General features: G+C 46.9%; 1 protein-coding gene across 1 annotated transcript in view; it reads right to left on the reverse strand.

The window, feature by feature from the left end:
- PLXNA2 (plexin A2) overlaps window positions 1-23,053 on the reverse strand; it is a 221,652-nt gene that overhangs the window by 37,811 nt on the left and 160,788 nt on the right. The window contains exons 11-13 of the mRNA XM_023198398.2: window positions 22,679-22,775; window positions 19,564-19,754; window positions 927-1,078 (exon numbers count right to left, since the gene is read on the reverse strand). Coding sequence (XP_023054166.1) covers window positions 927-1,078; window positions 19,564-19,754; window positions 22,679-22,775 — 440 coding nt within the window. The remainder of the gene's footprint in view (window positions 1-926; window positions 1,079-19,563; window positions 19,755-22,678; window positions 22,776-23,053) is intronic.

A 23,053-nucleotide genomic window follows, 5' to 3' on the forward strand; every position in this document is an offset into this window, starting at 1 on the left:
ATAGTGGATGAGAAAGTGCTCTGTTAACTGCAAAGTGCTGATGGAAGATAAAGCGATGTCATTTTTATGGTTGCCACTAAAGGCAGGCTCTGGTGGGGGGAGTGGGGGATCAGAGGAAACAACCTGACCTGGCAGAGGGTTGAGAGTAAGGGAAGGAAGTCCCTGCCCCAAAGTCATGCTCTTGCTCATGCTCCCAGTACCCCCTGCAGAGCTGTGTTCACAGTGGAATCAGAATGGCTTGACCCAACTGTCCTGATAAATCATGCAGAATGATTTGGCTGCTTCCCCGCTTTCTCCTTTGGAGGGGTAGCCTCCCCTTTTCCATCCTCCCGCCCCCAGCTCCGTGCCCACCTCCTGCCCACCAACTCCACAGCAGGCTGCCACTGCCAAACGAACACCCCAAATTGGAACATATGTCACTCCTGGAGCCCCGTTCGCCTGTCCACCAGTACATGCCTATTTTCTAATTTCTAGCTGACATTTCCCTTAGTGAAATAAATGAATTTGCTCCGGCGGAGGCCCTGCTTGGATTAAGCTGCTGTCAGAGCCCCATGCACCAAACAAATTGTTGCCCGCAGCCCACCGTGCGGGATGCATTCCAATGGGGGCTGGCAGGGGAAGGGCTGGGGGAGACCTAGGAGGAAACGCTCAGTCACACCGGTGGGCAGGCAAAGACTGAATGAGAGACGGTCAGGGCCGGAGCCCTGATGCCAGAAGAGCCAGGGAACAGGGAATCAAACAGAATGAGACCGCCTGAGGGTGGAGGTGAGGGAGGAGGGGACTCTGGGGAGGCTTCTGGGGCAGGTCCATGGGAGGAGAAGGTAATGGGAGATGAATCATGGAAAAGGCCCAGGGAAGGGAAAGGGGAGTCTCCAGTCTCCACTCTGAAGCTCCCATGGGAAAAGGACCGGCCAGGGCAGACTCACTGCTCAGCGATGATGTATTCCCCTGGGAGGGGCGTGCAGGGCACCCCAGCCACCTGCACATGGTGGGCGATCTCAGAGAAGTCCAGACCCAGGTTCACGCCATGGATGGTCACTCGCGTCCCTCCTTCCGGCGGTCCAGACACCGTCAAAATCTGCAGTAGGAAAATGGGATTAAAATTTGGGTTGGCCACAGGAACAGAAACAGCAGCACCCTTCCCCCTCCCCCAGGGGGGTTTAAGAACCTATGGGCACCAGGAATTCTGGTGAGTGACTGTGTTTTGTCCACATTTTTAGGTTATCTTGGATCTTGACATCATGTTCTGTTTTACACTACTTCCTCGGTTCTTTAGGTCATTTATTCATTCATTTACTTATTTAAAAAATTATCAGAAAGAATACTAGACTCAAGGCAGAAAACCATGGTTTGAGACGTGTCTCTAACTCACTAGTTGCCTGATTACGATCAGTCACATAATGTCTCTGAACTTCAGTTTTCTTAGTTGTGAAGGAGGTATAATCATTTCTGCCAACCTCGAAGGGAGCTTGGAAGAACCAAATAGAAGGTGTGCTAGGAAGCACTTTGGAAACCAGAGGACTTTGTAATTGTGACAGTGTTATTATTGCCCCTGTTGTGTCCTAGAGCCTGTTGGGGGTACAATGATGAATATGGCAGGAAATTTGCCCTTATGAAACTTAGAGTCAAGGAGGATGAGATAAAGGCAGCTCATGAATACCACTGATTTGGGATATACAGGGGTAAGACAGATACAGAGGGAAAGCAGTGGGAGTGTGGGGAATAGAGTTTAGGTGTGGCTGCAGGGGAGATGATCAAAGACAGAAAATGCATTTGACACTGTTCTGCAAAAAACATCCTATGACACATGCTAGGACCAAGAAGAAATAACATTAGGATGTTCCAAATCTTTGCTGGCTTCCTGTTAGCAAGGATTGCTTATTTATTCATTCCTTAATTCAGCCCCCAAACACTGGAAACAGAATAGCAGAATCTGGGTCTCTCAAGATATAATACAGTTCTATCTGGGAACAGACCAGGCTCTTGGAAAAATGCAGCTCTTTGGGATCCAACAGATCCCAGTGAGTAAGTTCACACTTTGGCCAATAGTTATCTGAAGCAGGAAAAATAATTAGAAGTGAACTCAATCCTAAATAGCAGAGGGACATAGAATTTCATAACTGGAAGGGATCTCAGAGTATCTTATTCTAAGATCTTTACTTTTTACAGCAAGATGCATGAGACCCAGAGAAGTCAGGGATATATCCAAAGTTTTGAACAACTTGTATACACAGTTGTAAAAAGGTCAAGTGTTCTTTTTACTACATCCTAGGGAGGGCAGGATGAAAGAAGGAAGGAGCAAAAAAAAAAAAGGGGACTTGATGAAGTTCGAGGGTCCACTAGAATCTCTCAGAAGAAGATACCTGGGCAGAGCCACAGCCTAACTGTTTCTGGACACTTCTGGACAGTCTCCCTCATGACCCTGTATGTGCTGGTGGAATGTCCGATGGGGTGGCAGGGTCAGTGTACCCAGGGGTGGAGATGATGGATGAGTACAGGTGAACATGCTGTCGAGAGATCTGGAGACCCTTCTTATCTCATTGCTTCTTGGCAGGTACACTGCTCCCTTCCTGTGATGTGGGCACCATGAATTGTGCTGCCAATTCAGCCACCAACCACCAAGTGATAGTGAGAGAGAAAAGATGCCTCCTTCCCTCACTGCCCGGCTGTTATGCTGTTCAGACTCCCAGTCTCTTGGTAAGTTGGCTGCAGAGCCGGGACGTGAACTCAGACCTCCTGCCTGTCTATCCTCCGTAGGACAAAGATGGCTCTGCCTCTTTCCCTCTGTCCCATCCAGGCCCTGAACACTCTTATCTGGAGGCTCATTTTACCCAAGTCACCTTGTCTATGGCTCTGACTCCCTTGTCTGAAAATAAAATATCTCCCTTATGAATAAAAATAAACAACACACATGAAATGAATCAAGGGAGATATAGTCAAGGGGACTCAGAGGTGTCTCCGTATGCTGGGGGTGAGGGTGGGAGAAGGAAGGACAACTTGGAGAGGAAGGAACTGGCATGAGGAACTGACAGCCACTATAGCTCTTCTGTCCCTGCACTCTAAAAATATCCAACAATAATCCATCCTGGCTGTTCCAGTCTCCCCTGGCACGGTTTCCTCAGGGACCTGGGACTCCTAGGCTCTGGGAAATGCATACTCATTAATGAGAAACGGAAAGGGCTGCTTCCTTACCTGCTGCAGGAGAGCATCCTTAGGAGACAATTTGCTTTTAGTTCCTGGTTCTTTTTTAATCCACTTGGAATGAGCTTCACCAGCCCCTCCATCCCCTTCCCTAGCCACCTGGATGGCATGAACCCACCTACCCAAAGGAACTGACAAAACAGTGTTGATTGGTTCTCTCTCCTTCCCCTACTTTTATTTCTTAAAAAACATTCTTTTGCTCGCTGCAGTTAATTACAACCTTTCAGAAAAACTGTGAAATGAAATCTTTCTGGAAAGCCTAAAAATATTTCTGTCTTGCAGGTAGCATGTGGGGACTGCATTGTGGATCCTCAGCGGCACTGGCAGCTTCCATGGGGTAGCTTCCTCCTGCTGGTAAATCACTGTAGTGCTTCCCTTCCAACATTCGAGGATCAGTGGCAGACACATGGTTGTGGCCACCGGGGTGCTGTAGGGTCTATTTGTTAGCACAGAGCTGCTCAGAAGCATAATTCAGCTTATATTGTTTAGAGAAGAAGACTTTTTTGGGGGGGCAAATTACCAGCAAGTATTATAATCTTGGCATGAAGATACAAGTGAGATAGGTAGTTCCAGCTAGCAGCTGGGGGAATCCAAGCCGGGAGAATCAGTGTCCTTGTGGGTCATTAAACCAGGTCCACGGGGCTTGGAAAGTGCCTGGGGAGTGTAGGGTCTTTATGGCGGTCTTCTTTCTATGCTGTGTACCATGCTGCCAGCATCTGGAGTAGGTGGCAGGGGAGTTCAGGGGACAATGAAGCAACTATCATGCTCTGGGGCTTACAGGAGACACAGCTTATAGCTTCCTTGCTTAAAGCAAAACTGATACGTAAAAGCCTGAATTTCCAAAACATAAATGAAGTGGTGATTATCTGATTTGCAAGTGGATTCCCAAGGCCTCCATTACTGACGACTTCCAAATCTATATGGTTGGCGCAGGCCCCTCTCCTGAGCTCCACAGCCATATATCCAATTGCTACTGGGCATCTCCACTTCCCCATTATGTTCCTCAGGCGCCTCAAATTTCACCATGTCTAAAAATTAACTCTTAATTTTTCCTCCTCCTACCCCCAAGCCAATTACCCTCCCAGATCCTCTTTCAAGGTTAATGGACTCACCATGCACCCAGCCAAGAATTCTGCAAGCACCTTCAACTGTTTCTTTCTCTCATCTACCATGAATAATAAAGAAAGTGGCCAGGCCCTATCGGTTCTCACTCCCAGGTGTCTTTTGAACCCATGTGTTCCAGAGTAGGTGTTCAGCAGGGCTCCATCATCTCCTACCCACACTAACCCCAAGGGTTTGCATGTAAATCTACTTTCCAGTAGCTGCCAGGGTGACCTTCATGAACACATACTTGACCAGGTTACCAGTCACTTGCTCTAAAAACCTTCCATGGCTCTGGCCATTGCCAAGGCAAAGTCCCTAATTCCTAAGGCTGGCCTGGTAGGTGTGGTCTTTCTGATTCTGATCCCTTTTACCCCTTCTGCCACACTTTCTATTCAATAGCACATCATTCATGTCCTACCCTCTCAGTGGTTCCTTTCTACATTACGCTCTTTAAAAATCTCTGAGTCTTTGGACATGTTATCCACTCACCTCCAGCTTAAAAATCAGAGGGGCTCAAGGTGGAGGTCTGCATGCAGAGTGCAAAGGAACAGAGAGAGGCACCCTGTAAAAGGCAGCTTCTGTTGTCTGAAGCCTTCCAGGCCAGCTGAGAATGAGTCTAAGGGCCATGCCATCTCTGTGGTGAGCCCAGGAAGCAAGGACCCTGCATCCCGCCTTCTGCATTTCTTCTTAGGATCAAGTATTTGAAGATGGCCAGGGAGAGGAGGCTTGGTGACAAAGAATTTCTTTTCCAGAGAGGGAGTGAGCAGGATCTTGCAGGACACCACCTCAGACCAGGAAGCCGCAGGGTCCCAATCCCCCGACCCGTACCAGCCCTGCCCAACACACACAGAGACCATGTCCCCAGGGCTCTCTCTTAAAAGCAGCTTTTGATTGCAGGGCACTCAGGTCTGCATTCCACAAAGTTGGCTCTCCTGGAAGCCACGTCTGGCCTTTCTACATGGATCTATACAGGGGCAATTTGGCTGAATCCCCAGCTACTGCTTGCAGGACTCTAAGCAAGTTCTTCCAGATCTGGATGGAGCTGAGAGGCCGCAGGGGAGGGGAGAGCTCATCTCCCACAGAGGTGAGGATGAGAGGCTGTGGTGGAGTCATATGGAGTGCCCCAATGACAGAAGGGAAACCAAAGTACAGCCAGCATGTTAGGCGGATCCATGTCTTGGTCAGTTTCAGATAGCTCTATGCTGCTGGCTACACTCAGGTAGGGGAGAAAGACCATCTGATGCTGGGAGAGTGTCTGCAGAAGGAAGAGAGTAACCTCTGGAATCAGACAGGCCTGAATTTAAATACCAGCTCTGACACTTACGAGTTATGTGACCTTGAATCTCAATATCCTCATTCAAAAACAGATAATAATGCTTGCCTCACAGGGATGATGTGAAGATTAAGTGAGATAACATTTGGAGAGTTCTTAGTATGCTGGTTTAGAGAGTAGGTCTTGATAATTGGTAATCTCCTTCCCTGCACCTCTGTCTTTGTAGATGACTAAACATGGGATGTCAGAATTGGCAGGGTTAGAGGTGATGGAGGGCAACACATGGATGAGGGAGCTCATCACAGATGTTGGGGTGACCCAGGGTGCAAAGAGCTGCTCATGGGCCTATTGGAGAATGCCCGAAGCCTGAGCTTGGGCAGAGAGTGGTGATGCCGCCATAGTAGGGCCCTGGCTTTGGCGAGTTCTGTGCCCCGCACAGAAGCAGATTCAGAGCCAGACATCATCCTTTTACCCAAAATAAGTTTGGAAGAACACTGGCCCTGTACAAAACGTTCTTTATTATTTCCTCCCTCCCTTCTGGCCATTTCTTCTTTCCCTGGCTATCAGCCATTCCGGGGTAGGTGCAGCATTCCACAATGAACTCAATTAATTCTTTCAGGGAAGTACTTCTGAATGAGACACCCACACAAACAAATGATTTGACAGTTTGGGGTGTGTGTGTGTGTGTGTGTGTGTGTGTGTGTGCGTGTGTGCGGTAGGGAGGTGGAGAGAGGGAGAAGGGAAGTGAAACATCAAATCAGCAGGGAAGATCTTTGGGTACTGACTCATTTGAGCCCCATGCTTTTCACCCCATATTATACTGTGGACTAGAAGTCTATCTGAATTCTCCCCATGTGGACCTCAGAAGTGAGAGCTAGAAGAAGGGGATTGGAGAAAGAACATCCTAGAAGCAGCCTGCTGCTGTTGAGTTGGGGTGAAAGGGGTCACTGAGGCTCTCCCCTCTGTGCTGTGCTGGCACTGCCTGTGTGCCCTTCCTCTGCCCACCCCTCACACTTGGGACCCCCCCGAGTCCTGGCCCTGTCCTCTTACGCACTACAGTCTTATGCTGCAAATAGACGTTTTGGTCAATGATAGACCATATATACGACGATGGTCCTTTAAGATTATAATGGAGCTGAAAAATTCCCACCACTTAGTGGCATTGTGGCAGTCATAAGTCGTACGAAAGCCTAGGGAAGCATATACAATTATGTACAGCACACAATACTTGATAATGATGCTAAATGACTAGGTTATTTGTTTATGTACTTACTGTATTTTTTATTGTCATTTTAGAGTGTATTCCTTCTACTTCTTAAAATAAAAAAGCTAACTGTAAAACAACTTCAGGGAGGACCTTCAGGAGAGATTCCAGAAGAAGGCATTGTCATCATAGGAGACAACAGCTCTTTGCGTGCTATTTCCCCTGAAGACCTCACAGTGGGACAAGATAAGGAGGTGGAAGACAGTGATATGGATGATCCTGACCCTGGGTAGGCCTAGGATGATCTGTGTCTTTGCGTCTTAGTCTTTAACAAAATAAGTTTAAAAAGTTAAAAAGTGAATTTCAAAACTAGAAAAAAATCTTACAGAATAAGGATATAAAGAAAGAAAATATTTTTGTACAGCTATACAATGTGTGTGTTTTAAGTTAAGTGTTGTTACAAAGGAGTCAAAAGGTTAAACAATTAAGTCTATAAAGTAAAAAGTTATAGTAACTGGCCGGGCGCCGTGGCTCATGCCTGTAATCCCAGCACTTTCGGAGGCCAAGGTGGGCGGATCACCTGAGGTCAGCAGTTTGAGACCAGCCTGACCAACGTGGGGAAACCCCATCTTTACTAAAAATACAAAATTAGCTGGGCATGGTGGTGCATGCCTGTAATCCCAGCTACTCGGCAGACTGAGGCAGGAGAATCGCTTGAACCAGGAGGTGGAGATTTCAGTGAGCCGAGATCGTGCCACTGCACTCCAGCCTGGGCAACAACAGTGGAAATCCATCTCAAAAAAAAAAAAAAAAAAAAAAAAATGTAGTAACTAAAGTTAATTTACAACTGAAGAAGAAAACAATTTTTAAATTAATTTAGTATAGCTTAAGTGCATACTGTCTTTACAGTTTATGGTAGTGTACAGTAACGTCCTAGGCCTTCACATTTACTCACCACTCACGGAACTCACCCAGAGCAACTTCCAGTCCTGCAAGCTGGAAATGGTAAATGCCCTAAATATGGTGTACCATTTTTAATCTTTTACATCATATTTTTACCAGCCCATTTTTATGTTTAGATACGCAAGTACTTACCATTGTGTTACAATCGCCTATGGTGTTCACGACCAGTCACATGCAGTACAGGTGTGCAGCCTAGCTGTGTAGTACAGTACACCATCTAGGTTTATGTAAGTACCCGCCATGATGTTCACACAAGGATGAAATTGTCTAATGACAATTCCCTCTCTGAACACCTCCAGGACCACGATTGCCACACTACACTGTAACTGCTTATTCCCTCAATAAGACAATAACTATCTTGGGACAAGGGACTATCTAGCTTTTCTTAGTAAACTAATCCTTAGCACACTGCCTGGAACAGAGTAACTGTCAATAAATATCCCCAATTCCCTGTTAAAAGGAAATGCTGGTCTCAACCAGATACTAGAACAGACTGTGTTCTTTGATGATGACTGGAAGAGTGGAGGTACGTAACTGTTGCCTGAGAGTGATGTAGTATTTTAACATGGGGATCATTAAACAGCTCTTCCTGCAATCTCCCTTGCTTTAATTTAAACCAATTTCTGGTTTGATTCCTCATCGAATGGAGGACTGAACAGCTGCCTCCTCATCAAACATCTTTTAGCTACTGAAGACAGCAATTAAGTCACCCCTGGCCTTTGCTTCTGCAGTTCTTCCAGCCTTTTCACTGAAGATCTTGGTTTCTAAACCCTTTGATCATTTTGGATGCTTTTCTCTGGACCCTCGGATTTCTATGCATCTTTTGAGAGTGTAGTGACCCAAACTCGGGTTGTGGCTTCAGCAAAGGCCTGATTGATTGATGTGCAGTAAGGAGGGCCTGCGAAGATGACTTCCTTTGCCTGTCACACACACCATTAACCAGGCTGGCCCTGGGCAAAACCCAGTGGAGGATAAACATTTGGTATCTTTCCCATGTTCTTTTGTGTTTTCCTCCCAGGGGTTCTTTCCCTCATTTTAGGCACTTTTCACTCAGCTGTTCCCTCCTCCCTTTCTGTATTTGTATACAACAAGTACAGAAAAATGTATTTGCATCTTAATGGGACTTTAAGTTGTGTTATTACTTGGCCTTAAGACCACTGATATCTATTGACTGGTTGTAGAATAAAAAGTTTGTCTATTGTTTGCAGGATTCAGAAGGAAAATAAGGGAAACACTTTAGGGTAGAGAGCTCAGGCTAGCAGCGCTAAACCCTGCCCCAGGAGCAGTCAGTGACCACGCCCAGGTATAAAGGTGGCTAGTTTAAGTCCTGGCTATGCACTTCTTGATCTGTACATGTTAAGCCAGGAAGACTAGGCCAGCAGGATGTGGGATCAGGCAGGCATGCCTAGGTCACAGCACATATGACGATGGCAGGGGACTAAGCAGGAGATTCCTATCTTCTGCTGAGGCCCTCTCGAAACTTCCAGGAACCTCTGGTTTAGGGAGTCACTTCTCCACCTGCTCAGACCCCACCTTGACAGCAGCACAGCCCAGCTGAACCCTGGAGAGTGCCAGGGCACCCCAGCTAAATCTGTGTTCCTGCCAGACCCTGTCATGTTTGTTTTCCTCCGTGGGTGCCATGACCTGGAAAGCAGCCGCCGTGATGCTGCACCCGACCTCATTCTTGCAGCCACTAATTGAACAGTTCGGAGGGAACTGTGCCACAAAGCAGCCCAAGGGCAAGAGCAGATGCAGCTGATTAATTACAGCTGGGGAGATGCACAGGGCTGCACCGGGGAGGCGCTGGAAGGCCCAGGGGCTTGGCAGCCTGGGAAGTGAGTACTCAGGTGGGCTGTTCCTAGGTTCAGCCTCAGGCAGAGCCTTGTTGGGGCAGGGTTGGGGCCAACTTCAGAGTAGGGGCTTGTCGGGGCAGAGGAGCTTGGTGGGAGCTTCGCAAAGCTGAGCTCCCGTTCTAGACTCCCTATCTTCCTCTGGTTGTATCTCTGGGCTCATAGAGATGGCGAGAAAGAAGCCAGAAGCAGGGCTTCAGCTCCAGGGTATTGAAGATTCTAAGAATGATGGCTGCTGCTTTCACATTCTTTAAGTGCTTATAATGAATAAGGAATTATGCCAGGGGCTTTACATATTTTATCCCACTAAGGGCTCAAAACAAGCTATGAGGTGTTATTATCATTCCCATTTTTCAGATGAGAAATAGTGTCCCAGAGAGGTTAAGTAACTTGTTTAAGGTTCCACAGTAAGTGGCAGAGCCCAGCCAGGTTTATCTAACCGCTGCTTTTTGCCTTCCCACAGCACTGCCCTGGGGAGACCCCCATCCTTGGTCACCCACCATAAGAATGCATGCCCTGGCCTGCTCTTCGCTTCTGTCTGCTTAGGCACTCCAGCCCCTTTCCCTTTCTTCCCATCTCGGCAGCAGGCTTAAGATGCACAGATCAAGAAGTGCATGGCGAGGACTTAAGCCATGGCTAAGGTCATGCCTTGCTGCTTTCCAAGGAGCTCTGGAGTTGGCCCTGCTGGTCACTGCCTTTACTCATGCTCTCTCTGGCTCCCTTAACTTCTCAGCGTCCATCCCCACTCCTCTCTGACCTCACCCACGCAATATCCACACTCCCCTCTTGGCCTTGCCCCTTTGTCTCTCCCTGTGAATGTCCAGTCTCCCCAAACAATGCCGGGACTGGGGACTACTGACTTTCTTCCCATCTCTGTAGCAGGCTTGAGGAAGAGCTTGGTGCCAGCTCCTTTCTCTCCTCTGGCTCTGCAGATTGACAGTTCTATTTGTCCAATTGAGCTCAGGAGAGAGATGAAGGATAGTACACAGGTCAAACATAGGGGCTCTTGAGTCAAGTAGCTGCAGGTCAAATTCCAGTTCTAAAACTTACTCTCAGTGTCACTTCAAGAAAGTTATCAGACCTTGGCCGCGCGCAGTGGCTCACGCCTGTAATCCCAGCACTTTGGGAGGCCGAGGCGGGCGGATCACAAGGTCAGCAGATCGAGACCATCCTGGCTAACATGGTGAAACCCCCTCTCTACTAAAAATACAAAAAAATTAGCTGGGCGTGGTGGTGGGTGCCTATAGTCCCAGCTACTTGGGAGGCTGAGGCAGGAGAATGGTGTGAACCCAGGAGGCAGAGCTTGCAGTGAACAAAGATTGCGCCACTGCACTCTAGCCTGGGCAACAGAGTGAGACTCCATCTCAAAAAAAAAAAAAAAAAAAAAAGCAAAAAAAGAAAAAGAACGTTATCAGACCTCATAGTACTTCAGTGTCCTCATCTATGAAATGGGTCTAATGACAATACTAACTTCTATTTCATAACAGTTGTTTTGAGGTCGAAATGAGATGACATATGTGAGGTGCTGAGCTAAGTGCAAGGTAAGTATTCCGTGAAAGTTAGCTATGATTTTTCTCATGACTATTTTATGTTGAAGAAATCCAGGTGGAAGCTGGGTTAGCTGAGGTCCAAAGGAAAAGTAGCTTTGTTTTCACGAGGATCCTATGCAGGTGGAGCCTCTGGGTCCTGTTCTTGATGGGGACTCAGGGCAGGGGCAGACGGGCTGACTCGAGAAGGAGAGGTGGTTCGTGTGGACGTTGCCCAGTGTGGCATTGGCTGCCCCCCTGATGGGCCTGCGCAGCTCTCACCATGGTTTCCAGCAGGTGGGCAGTGCCCGCCCACTGGATTTGTAAAAGGAGACAGGAGAAACTGATGTCAGAGCCTCCCAGAAGGAGAAGAGGTGCCGAAGAAGCCACTCCAGAATGGCCTCAGCCCCGTCAGCATCCTCAGCGGATGTTCATACTCTGTATTAAAAGCTTTTGGGTCTAAGATTGGGATTTCAGGAGGGTTCTGCCCTGAGGAGCCCCCTAATCAGGACAAACCAGTGAGGACAAGTCGAGGATGTGTTGACAGCTTCTCCTCTCTTTCCTAATCCTCTCACTCATTTGACTTTAGAGGGCAGCGATGCCAACTTTGTGGCTGCACGTTTTCATTCCCTCCTGGCTCCTAAAGACACCTGGATGCTGGGTCTGAGAAAGCAAATTGTGGTATTCTTTTCCACTTGGAGTGTATGTGTGTGTGTGTGCCTGTGTGTGCACTCTTCACAGTAGACTAGAGCCCAGCTGATGAGCTCTGTAGGAATCTATGGCATTGGCGGTGCCAGCTCTCCTGCCCAGCGTGAATCCTTGCTGGCTCTGTCTTAGCTGATAGTACATTCAAAACCTAATTGTTATCTCAGCAGAGTAACTCCATTATTCATCCTGACACCATTCCCCGTTAGCTGTTTGTTGCAGTGATGTTATATTAATGAGGCCTGCAAATAAATGAACGAAAGATCAGAGTGCCGGCTTGTTTCTCAGGAAAGCTGGCTGACTTATTTATTTATTTGTGGGGAACTTTGCAGTGAGTCACTCTGGCCCTGGGCAGGTGGCTTTTGGCCTTTCCTGCAGAGATTTGGTGCAGCCTTGCAGATAAATACTTGTAAATGTCCCAGTTTCCCCAACAGTTTCACAAATGCATTTGCATCTGAGAGAATCCAGGCAAAACCAATCTACTTCAAATTATTTGTGCAAGTGGAGAATAGGAGCTAGCAGGAGTGATGGATCATCTCAAACTATTAAGGTATCAACAATTATTTGAGCTTGGTTTTAGAGGCCAGTGTACATGGTTTTCTATAATTGATTTTCTTTCTCAGTTACATGTACCTAAGATATGTAAGATAATGTTAAAGAGAATTTATATTCCCTAAGCATGGACTACGGAGGTGATGGAGAAGTTACTGAGGTTGAAAAATTCATAAAGTAAAAGCTACATGGTGGTCAATGGAGAAACAGCTGCAAACCTAACGCCCCCACTGCCTGGCATCAGTGTGGCCGTATGGTGCAATATGCCAGGTGACTTTGGGAACACACAGGAATGTTCTTTCACATCTTAAGGGTGGTAGGTTCCCGGTCACACCAACTCTGGTGTTCATCTCCTGCATCTTAAGCCTGCTTTGCCTTGGCTTCACCCTGATCTGTTCTTGCCTGCAAGTGTGAACCACCTGGGCCCCATTGTCTGGCCTCTCCCATCAGGCTGAGATGCTTGAGAGGTCAGAGCTGCCAGGCCAGGGAATCCAACTTTCACTTTAGCTTAATGGCCATCTCATTGGTGGGCATAGCAAAAACAACAACAACAACAAAACCCAACTGAATGTGATAGCTTCAAGAAATAACTGGGGTAGGGGTTAGAATAATGCTTCCCCCTGAAAGGCAAGAAGTGACTGCCCCAATCTCACATGCACCCCAATACCCCCTTCTTGTTGTTTTTCCTCTCACTCATAGGAGTAAGTGTGGACCTCATTATGTTTAGGAAGACAGTTAAGTGAAGGTTACTTTAAGGCTCAGTACAAAGGGTAACCAATGTTCCCAATTTGTCTGGCATCTCTTGGTAAGTTCCAAGAGGATTCTGATCCTGGATGCAGACATTTTTGTTACACTTGGGGTGGGATGAGGTGGGGAAATGTATAGCCAAGGAACAGTCCCCCCTATCCCTCACCATGGTGTGGTGAAGGAAGTCTGCCTTCTGCTCTGCTGCTAACCAGATATGGGTGTGACACTGGGCTAATTCTTTACTTCTCTAAGCACTGTTTCCCCAACTCTTAAGTGAAGATAATCATAGCCATCTTGCAGGGTTGTTTGGAGGAGTAGGCTCACAGCCTGGCACATGGGAGAGTCTTGTTAAAGAGAAGCAATTGTCATGAAGACCCCCAGAATTAGAATGTTGGCTGGTCTGCTCATGTTCCTTGCCTGAGGTTAGTGTCCTCATTAGCAGGAGACTTGTATCCCTGCTTCAGACCTCCTTCTACATAGGACACAACTGCAGAGGGTGGAGATTAGAAGTCTGCCCCAGGTCTTTTGGAGGAAGCACAGTGGCCTGCAGGGCAGTCAGTTTCCAGCCTCTTCCAGGTAGCCAATGTTCAAGGATAGGCTGGGGCTACATTGGAAGAGGCTGCATAACCCAGTCTCCCTAACCAGGACTCATGTATACATGCGACAGACAACTTTCAAGCCCAGCACAGTTCATGGCATACAGTAGTCATTAATTAAATATTCATTTAATGAGTGAATTAATGTATTTGGAATGGTGGCATCTCCCCCCTCTGATCAGAATGCTCACTCTTATGGTTTGATTCTCGCCTCCTCAAAATTCATATGGTAAAGACTTAATTCAGTACCTTAGAATGGCACCTTCTTTGGATATAGGGTCTTTAAAGAAGTAATCATATTAAAATGAGATAATTAGGGCGGGCACTAATCCAATATGGCAGGGTATTTATTAAAAAAAGAAAAAAAAGACTAGGGAGACAGATACACACACAGAGATAGAATGCCATGTGGACATGAAGGCAGAGGTCAGGTTGATGCTTCTACAAGCCAAGGAATGGCAAAGATTCCAGCAACCACCAGAAGCCAGGAAGGAGGCCTGCAGCAGATTCCCCCTCACAGAGCTCAGAAGGAACCCACGTGGCTGACACCTTGATCTTGAAGTTCAGGCCTCCAAATACATTCAGGTTGTTTAAGCCACCTGTTCGTGGTTCTTTGCTAGGGCAGCCCTGGGAAACTGATATACTCGCTTGGAGTGAAGAAGACCTCTGTTATGTGAGCTCCCAAATCCCTTTACCCTCCCTGAGTTTATCTTTCTGAGAAAATATTCGGTCTCTTCCTTTACTGCTGGATCCTGCCTACTCATGGCTCCTTAAGAAATGTTTTTCTCTGGGCCTTCCTTTCCAGTGGGTGGCTCCTAACACCCTCCTCTTTGAGGTCCCAGCAGGTCCTGAAGCATAAGCTGGGGGAACGGAAACGTGGTGGGCCAGGCATCTCATGGGCTTTCCAGTCCTCTGCACGTCTCCTGTTTCTAGGGTTGAACAGGTGACACGTGCACAGACACCCATGATGACAGCTGGAAATGGGAGCAGCTCAGGAGGCCTCCCACGGGGGACAGCATCATTATCACACCACGAACTCGCTGAGAAGGAGCAGACGGTGAGTCCTGAGGGGGTCCTAACCTGAAGTTTATGCAAACTGTGAAATTCAATAGCCTGTACAACTTGTTCTACATGAAGCTGCCATAAAAGATGGGTCCCTCGGGGTGGGCCTGGTTGCCATGGAGAAGATGGGGTAAGGAGGGGTTACGGAAGAACACAGCTGTTTATCTAACTATGTGTGCGCCCACCTCTTTTTCTAACATAGAACTCCTTTGAGATCATCTCATTTATTTCTCTGCTGCTCCAGGAAGGACAGCATCCATTCCAGCTTCCACTTATTTCCAGGTGGAGATTCTGCCACCCCCAACTGCCATCACAGGCCATCTTAGAATCATTCTCTTTTCATCCTTCAAGAAGGATCTTTGTAGTAAGTGGCTTCTATTTACTGCACAGAGTGGCTGCACCAAGGAGGGCACCCATTCTGAAGATGAAGGCTGAGGACAAGGAGGTCTACATCAAAGGGTATGGGCCTCATGGAAGTCCGATGATTCAGAGGTTTGGGGAAAACATCTATGCCAGTGCAAAGGGATTAGCCAAGAAAGCTGAAGTAAAGAAAATGAGTTGGCCAGGCATGGTGGCTCATGCCTATAAATCCAGCACTTTGGGAGGTCGAGGTGGGCAGATCACTTGAGGTCAGGAGTTTGAGACCAGCCTGGCCGACATAGTGAAACCACGTCTCTACTAAAAATACAAAAATTAGCTGGGTGTGGTGGCACGTGCCTGCAGTCCCAGCTACTCGGGAGGCTGAGGCAGGAGAATCCCTTGAACCTGGGAGGCAGAGGTTGCAGTGAGCCAAGATCACACCACTGCACTCCAGCCTGGGCGACAGAGTGAGACTCCATCTCAAAAAAGAAAAGAAAAGAAAAGAAAAGAAAATCTCCTTAAAGGTTACTTTTAGCAAATTACATATTCTTGCCGAAAACACCATAGAGATGAGATTGTGTCCTTCTCGGAGCGTTCTATTGAAAGGTACATGAGGTTGATTTTTCCCATTACTGGCTTTGTTTACTTTGATCAATTGGTTTAGGTGGGGTCTACCACGTTTCTTCACTGCCCAGTTACTATTGTTCTTGTTATAATTAATAAGTATCTTATGGGAAGGTAGCTTAAGGTTATGTAAATATCCTATTTCTCATCATACTTTCATCTACTAATTTTAGTGTTCATTGACCATTCTTTGCCTGAAACAATTATTACTGTGTACTTTGCCAAATGGTGGTTTCTATTTCTGTAATTCCTTCTACATTTTTTAGTTGGAATTTTAGTGTAAAGATGAGTTTTTCTGTCTATTTATTTATTTAGAGACAGGGTCTTGGCCGGGCGTGGTGACTCACGCCTGTAATCCCAGCACTTTGGGAGGCCAAGGTGGGCGGATCGCTTGAGGTCAGGAGTTTGAGACCAGCCTGGCCAACATGGCAAACCCCGCCTCTTCTAAAAATACAAAAATTAGCCAGGCGTGGTGGTGCATGTCTATTGTCCCACCTACTCAGCAGGCCGAAGAAAGAGAATTGTTTGAACCCGGGAGCTGGAGGTTGCAGTGAGTCGATTGTGCCACTGCACTCCAGCCTGGGTAACAGAGCGAGGCCCTGTATCAAAAAAAAAAAAAAAAAAAAAGTTAAAAAAGAGACAGGGTTTCTCTCTGTTGCCCAGGCTGGAGTGTAATGGCATGACCATAGTTCACTCTAGCCTCAGACTTCTGGAATCAAGTGATCCTCCCACCCCAGTCTCCCGAGTAGCTAGCACTACAGGTATGCACCACCACATCCAGCAAAATTTAAAATTATTATTATTATTTTTTTAGAGATCAGGATTCTGCTGTGTTGCCCAGGCTGCTCTTGAACTCCTGGCTTCAAGCAGTCCTCTCAGCTTCTGCCTCCCAAAGAACTGGGATTACAGGCATGAGCCATCGTAGCTGTCCCCCCATTATTTATTTAGTTGTTTCTTTTTATCAGGAAGAACCACAGATTCTTATTCTATTGGTGAAATCCATAGCTATCATTTTTTATGTTCTTGCTCAAATTGCCCAGATTCAGCCTCTGAGATCCCCTTTGAGTTGCCTCAGGTGCCCTTTTGATAGGTCCCGTACAGGTAATTTTTGGTACTTCTTGCCAAATAAATATATAACCTGAATTTGATCATGAGGTTAGACAAATCCAAATTGAGGGACATTCTACAAAATAACTAGCCTGTGCTTCTCAACAGTATCAAGGTCATAAAAGACAAAAAAGGACTGAGGATTAAAGGACAAAGGAGACATGACAATAGAATGTCACATGGGATACTGGATTGGATCCTAGACCAGAAAAAGGACATCGGTGGGACAATTGGCAGAATGTTAATAAGGCATGTATATTAGATGATATTATTGTATCCATGCTAATTTCCTGATTTTGATAATTATACTGTGGTTATGTAAGATGTTAACTTTGGAAATCTGGGTGAAGGGTATATGAAAGTTCTTTGTACTATTTTTGTTCCTTTTTATAAGTCTAAAATTATTTCAAGAATGAAAAGTTAAAGAAAGAGACAATGACTTTTACAGGGAAAGGAGGATGGGGTGGGGCTAGGAGAAAATGAAAAGAAAAAAAATATTGAAATGAAAATAAAGAAATGAAAGAAAATATTCCAGATAATCATGAATACAACATTCCAGGCCTGGATGCTCCCTCCCCCATGTCCTGTTCAGAGTGAGGTGCGCCGAGTGGCTTGGGACACAGCATGGATTTGTCTCTCTCCGAAGATGCTCCTTCCTTTCTCAACAGCCTTGACTTGAAAAGCACCAGCAGGAGATTGGGGCCTCTGATGCCTGCTGATATGTTCACTGGGAAAATCAATTACAGCCTAATTACCTCAGGGGGTTAATTAGCCCTCGTGTAGCTTGGGTGTCCTCTGTGAACAGAGCAGCCTATCAGCCCCCAGTCAGCGAGCAGGGGCAGGTGAGGCAGAGGTTTCCCAGTGAGAAGCTTGCCTTGGGGCTGGAAAGGGGCCCCAGCCAGTCGGGGAGTGGATGGTGCAGCTGCTGGGGCTGGCAGAGGCGGGTGGTGCTGATGGAAGCAAGTCTCTGCCTAATTTAAGCTCCCCCACACCACGGGTGCCCACAGATGTAGAGACTGACAACTGTAGCAGCAAGAATTACGGAACAGTGCAAGTTCTCAGGCCAGCAGTGGCCGGAAATCACTCGAATCAGGGAGAAGGCACGGAGCCCTGAGCAGCTCAGGAAGCTAGCTGTCTGAGGGCAGAGGCTGGGGCACTGCCAGCAGCCCCTGCAAACATTCTCTTCGAGACACATAAAGACACAGGAGAAAGTCAGGAGGCACCATCCCTGGTCACAATCAAGAATAAAATGGGATTGAAGTAGCTCCGTCTTTGAAAGGCAGTGTCTGTGCTCTCCTAACTCCTCTCTGCATGGATGAATGAGGGCCTGGATACAGTAAGCACTCTCCCACCGATAGCCCTGCACTGTCTGGGATATGCTGCCTTGTGGATGGATTGCATCTATCTGGTCTAGGAAAAGTTAAGGAAGGGGAAGCACCTCTTCTTCTTTTACGTACTTGGTAAAGAATTTAAAAATGGTTTTATAATTAAATATGAGTTCAAATACTCGCTCTGCCACTTATCAGCTGTATAAACTTGAGCATGTCACTCAATTTCTCTGAGCCTCATTTTCTTCATCTGTACAGTGGGGGTGAAAATACTTATTTCCCATGGCTGTTGTGAGGATTAAATGTAATTTACACACATTAAATAAATAATTTCTACCTCTTCAAATAACCTATCTGTAGGTTAGCAGCACCCATTCCATCTTAAGGGTTTCTTTTTAAAACTGATCTGAGGTTTTGATATGATCATAGAGATGTTCTAGAAGTTTCCCAATATTCTGTGATATAGGTGAGGACAAGAGTTGCTTTCCTTGGCCAGCAGGGAAAACGAAGCAGGGAAAAGGATGGTGCAGCAGCTCAGGGAAGAGGCAGAAAAGGAGCAGTCCCTTCCTCCTTTCTTAAACACACAGACCACCAGGTATCTGCCCGGGCCTTTATTCCTAGTCACCATCAGGAAGGTGCAGTTAGTTTCAAAGTATGAGTGACAGTTATAGACTAGGGAACAGTGAAAAGGGAGCACAGAACACAACCAGAGTTAAATACAGCGACTCCTCTCCCAGGCCATTTGAAACCCAAGCAATTGCATTTTCATCCACATTATCCATTCATCTTCCTTTGAAATTTGCTATTTTGGAAACATCATTTTTTCCCCAGGATAATTAACTTCCTTTTCTTTCTATTAAAATGCATGAAAAAATTGGGACAGGGAGTAAATCCTGGGAAATGGCACGGTGGCTAATGCAGTGCTTGCCTTTACTCTCCTCTTCCGTTCTCAGCTTTGCAACTCTGAGCTAATTGCGGCTCCTGAAATCACATTTCTGCTGAGAAAAGCTAAACCTGTTTTCTGAAATGTTCACCCGCCATGGAGCCAATTTCTCCTCCTCACTTGGCTCAGCCAGCCTGGCAGGGAGACTGGGCTGGCTCTGCTTCCCTTGTCGTGTGCACGTGCACACCAATGCACTTGTACATTCACGCGCAGGCATGAGGATGCGCTTCCATACGCTTACCTCTTATACCTAGACAGGGGCCGTCGAGACACACATGAGAGGTTTCCTACACTCCCCACATTAAACTCACTCTATGCCAAGAATTTGTCCACAGAGTCTCAATTTGCACTCCTCGCCCACTGTCTTGGGGTCAGCTCGTGGCTGCCCCTTCCTGCTCTCGGGACTTGGAGGACTTACCTCGGTGATTTGAGGGTTGGAGCACTTGACATTGTGGCTGGACCAGTCGAGCCAGGGGCTGGAGGGGCTGGTACAGTGCTGGTGGAGGGTGCACCTGCGCTCCCCGCTGCACCAGCCACACTCAAACTTCCGGTCGGCCTTGAGGCAGAGGCCGCAGCTCTCCCGCTGGGCTGCACACTTGTAGAGATGGACTGCAAAGAGAGTAGGTGGTCACAGATGAAACCAGAAAGGGCTGCTCACAATACGCCCTACTCTTGCAGGTGTGATAGAAACTCTTCCTCACCATGGATAACACCACCGATCATCATTATCATTGCAAGAATGACTGATGGGGAATTAATAAATTGAGCCTCTTACCAGTCACTTAAGGGCACTAGGAAGAATAATATTATTTAAGAATTCTGGCTCTAGATTGAATCAGATTAGGGCTTTCATTGCGGCTTCACTACTTCCTAGCAATGTGACAAAGGATTTCACCTCCTTGAACCTCACTTACCTAATCTCTAACATGAAGATAATCATTGTTTTTTTTGTGAGGTTGGAATAAGATACTGCATATTAAGTGTTTAGCACAATGCCTGTAACATATCTGATGCCCTAAACATGTTTACTATCTTTTCTTTGAACTCGTGCTATATTCTTATGCTGCGTTTTCTCTTACTCTCACACTCTCACATATGGTCCTCATGCAGGAAGTAAGGGCTGCTTTCCTCCATTGAAGGAAAAATGAGGCTCAGAGAGAGATAATGACTCTTAGAGCTTAGTAAGATTAGTGACCCAAACTGGAATCTTCAAACTCCAACTTGCTATGCTGCTAAATGGTAGGTCTTGAGAAGAGAGGAGTCTTGTCTGGCAAACTGGAAATTGCATGGGTTTGAGAGAGGAGTCAGCTTGGGGTTAAAGAAAGGCCAGGTGGCTAGCAGTGGGGGAAGCATTGCTGATAAAAAAAAAAAAAAAAAAAAAAAAAAAAAAAAAAAAAAAAGAGGGTGACACAGTCTGTTCACAGCCCTTATGAATTGAGAATATGTCCCCAGAGAGGGCAAACTGGCTACTTAAATGATAACATTTGGAGTGTGCAAACCCTTTGTCTTTGCTTTTGTCTCCTGCTGACTTATAAGTGCTAGTATAACCAGCGAATTAGTGGAACTGTGCTTCAGGTTCAGGAACCTGGTCTTAGCTCCTTGCCTGCTGAGATTTCGAGTTAAAAGTAGAATTCTCCGAAAACAAAACACGTAAAACTCATTTTTCCACTCTTTTGGACAAGCACACATAAGCTTTCAGGACCAGGTGGTATGCCATTGCTGGAAGTGAGATACACGCCCCAGGGAAAGTGTAATTTTAACATTCTTCCCATAGGTCTTCATCCTGTTCCTCTGCTGTGTCCAGCATCCTTTAGTCCCAGCTGCAGGGCCTATATTTAAATACCCTCATGCTTATCGCTTTGTAAGGTAGAGGGAAGGAAATGGGAATCTTAAAATGAATGAGTACACACTGAGCATCTATAAATATGTACCACATGGTCCATACCCATGAGCTCATGTAAAGGGGAACAGCCATTCATCTGAGTTCACACAGCTGTAAGTGAAAGAGCCAGCAGGTGAACCCTGCTTTGCTGGATTCTAGAACCTAAGTTTTTAAACAGTGTGGTCCTCTCCATCCAGCCCAATGCGCAGCCTGCAGTGACACTCAGGCTAGCGGGTGGAGGCGATACGAATGTGAAGACAACACTGTCTGTGCACTCTCAGAGCTTCTTCAACATTGTGAGAGTCACAAGCAGAGTTTCTGATGCAACAGCTTGGATGTGGCTGCTCTCTAAGCTCCAGGTGCTAAGACAACCTCTGGGATCTGAGCCCAGATTCCCAGCAGGGAAAGTGTCTCCTATGTCTTAGCAGTGAGAAAGTTTGGCCTGGGTATGAGGAGAAATAGAAAAAAATAATCCTCCTGGCTCAGTTCCTTTCTCCCAGTCTAAGTAGCCTTGATTTTAATGGCAGCATTTGGGACAGGGAGCTACAGCCCTAAAGATGCTGAAAAACTTGCAGCCCCTGCTATGGCCTTGCCGACTACCCCATCTCCATCAGTTGACTCCTCAGGTGGAAGCAGAGGCTTGTGACAACCCTAGCTACTTGAAATGTGGCAAGGCATGTGGCTGAGGGTAGGAGGAGGGTGAGGGATAGGAATGTATTCCAGAGGGGAAGGAGTTTAAATCCCACAGTGGCCTAAGCAGCAGATCCTCACAGTGATGTGGCTCAGTTTGCGAGCTCTGAAATTAGACTGTCTTGGTTCCAATCCCAGCTCTTACTATCTGACTCTTGGCCCATTTCTTAATCTCTTTGGGTCTCAGTTTCCTCATCTAGAAAATGAGAATAATAATAGTACATACCACTCAGAGTTATTGTGATGCTTAAGGAAAATAATTTCTAATAAATTACTTAGTGAGTGCCTACCCATCATGAGTGCTCATCATATTGGAGTCACTTTTATCATTCTCAAGAGCAGGGTGGAATCTTGGTATTTGCTGCACTGAGGGTCGGGCCTAACTGGCACATGGGAGGAGCTCGACATGGGTTTATAGGACGATGAATAAGGGTCAGTTTCATGGAGCACCCCTCCTTCTTCAGCCAGATCCCCTTCCTGAACTTCTTTGCTCCAGATGTGAGCTGGACTCTGCATGCGGCTCTCTCCCGCCCACCTCAGGAACAGGAGGGTAGCCTTAAAAACCTTCTTTGTGCAGTGATCATGACCAGGGCCAAGGACAGGGGAACAAGAGCCTGATTGGAAACAATATCTCCATTTCCAGGGAAACTGGCCGGACGTTCCTGCCTGCTGTTCTCCTAGGTCAGGTTCCACAGACACTTCAAAGCCTGCATGAACCAAAGAATAACGTGGATGGGCCGGCAGCTGCCCGGCGGATGCTCTGGTTGTAATAAAACAGGGCTCCCAACAGGACTCCTTTGATGGCTCCAAATGTTGCTTTAGGATCCTCTGAAAGGTTCCGCTGACAGAGGGAGTGTACTATTCATGGCACAGCGGCTGGCTGGCTGGCTCTGATCCCTCTGGCCCCAGTCTTTCCCGGGTTGTGAAAAGATCAAACTTCTACCCGGAAGTAGCCGCTTACCTTTCAGGTCCTGAGGGTTGTCAATGATGAAATTGCCATTCCACACCACGGCGAAATCCACGGCCAGGTTGCTGATGTCCATGCCATCATACTGGTACTGTAGGGAGACGGGCAGAGGCACGGGCTCACGCAACTCTCTATCACAGGGGTCAGGGATTCAGGGAAACCCTGCGTGTCGCTCAGATTATTCCTATGATGCCCTTTCCCTGGATCCCAGTCACTAATGCCAATAGAATCCCACCCAAGCCTCCTAGCTTGGCATTCAGTGCCCCGCATAATCAAATGCAAACCGACTCCTCCAGTCTTCTCCTCCACAACTCTCCTGTGGAAAGCTTTGAATCTACCGTTCTCCAAACACATCTTAAGCCCGTCTCT

The sequence above is a fragment of the Piliocolobus tephrosceles genome, chromosome 1 (assembly GCF_002776525.5).
Source record: "Piliocolobus tephrosceles isolate RC106 chromosome 1, ASM277652v3, whole genome shotgun sequence".
In the NCBI taxonomy this organism is placed as follows: Eukaryota; Metazoa; Chordata; class Mammalia; order Primates; family Cercopithecidae; genus Piliocolobus; species Piliocolobus tephrosceles.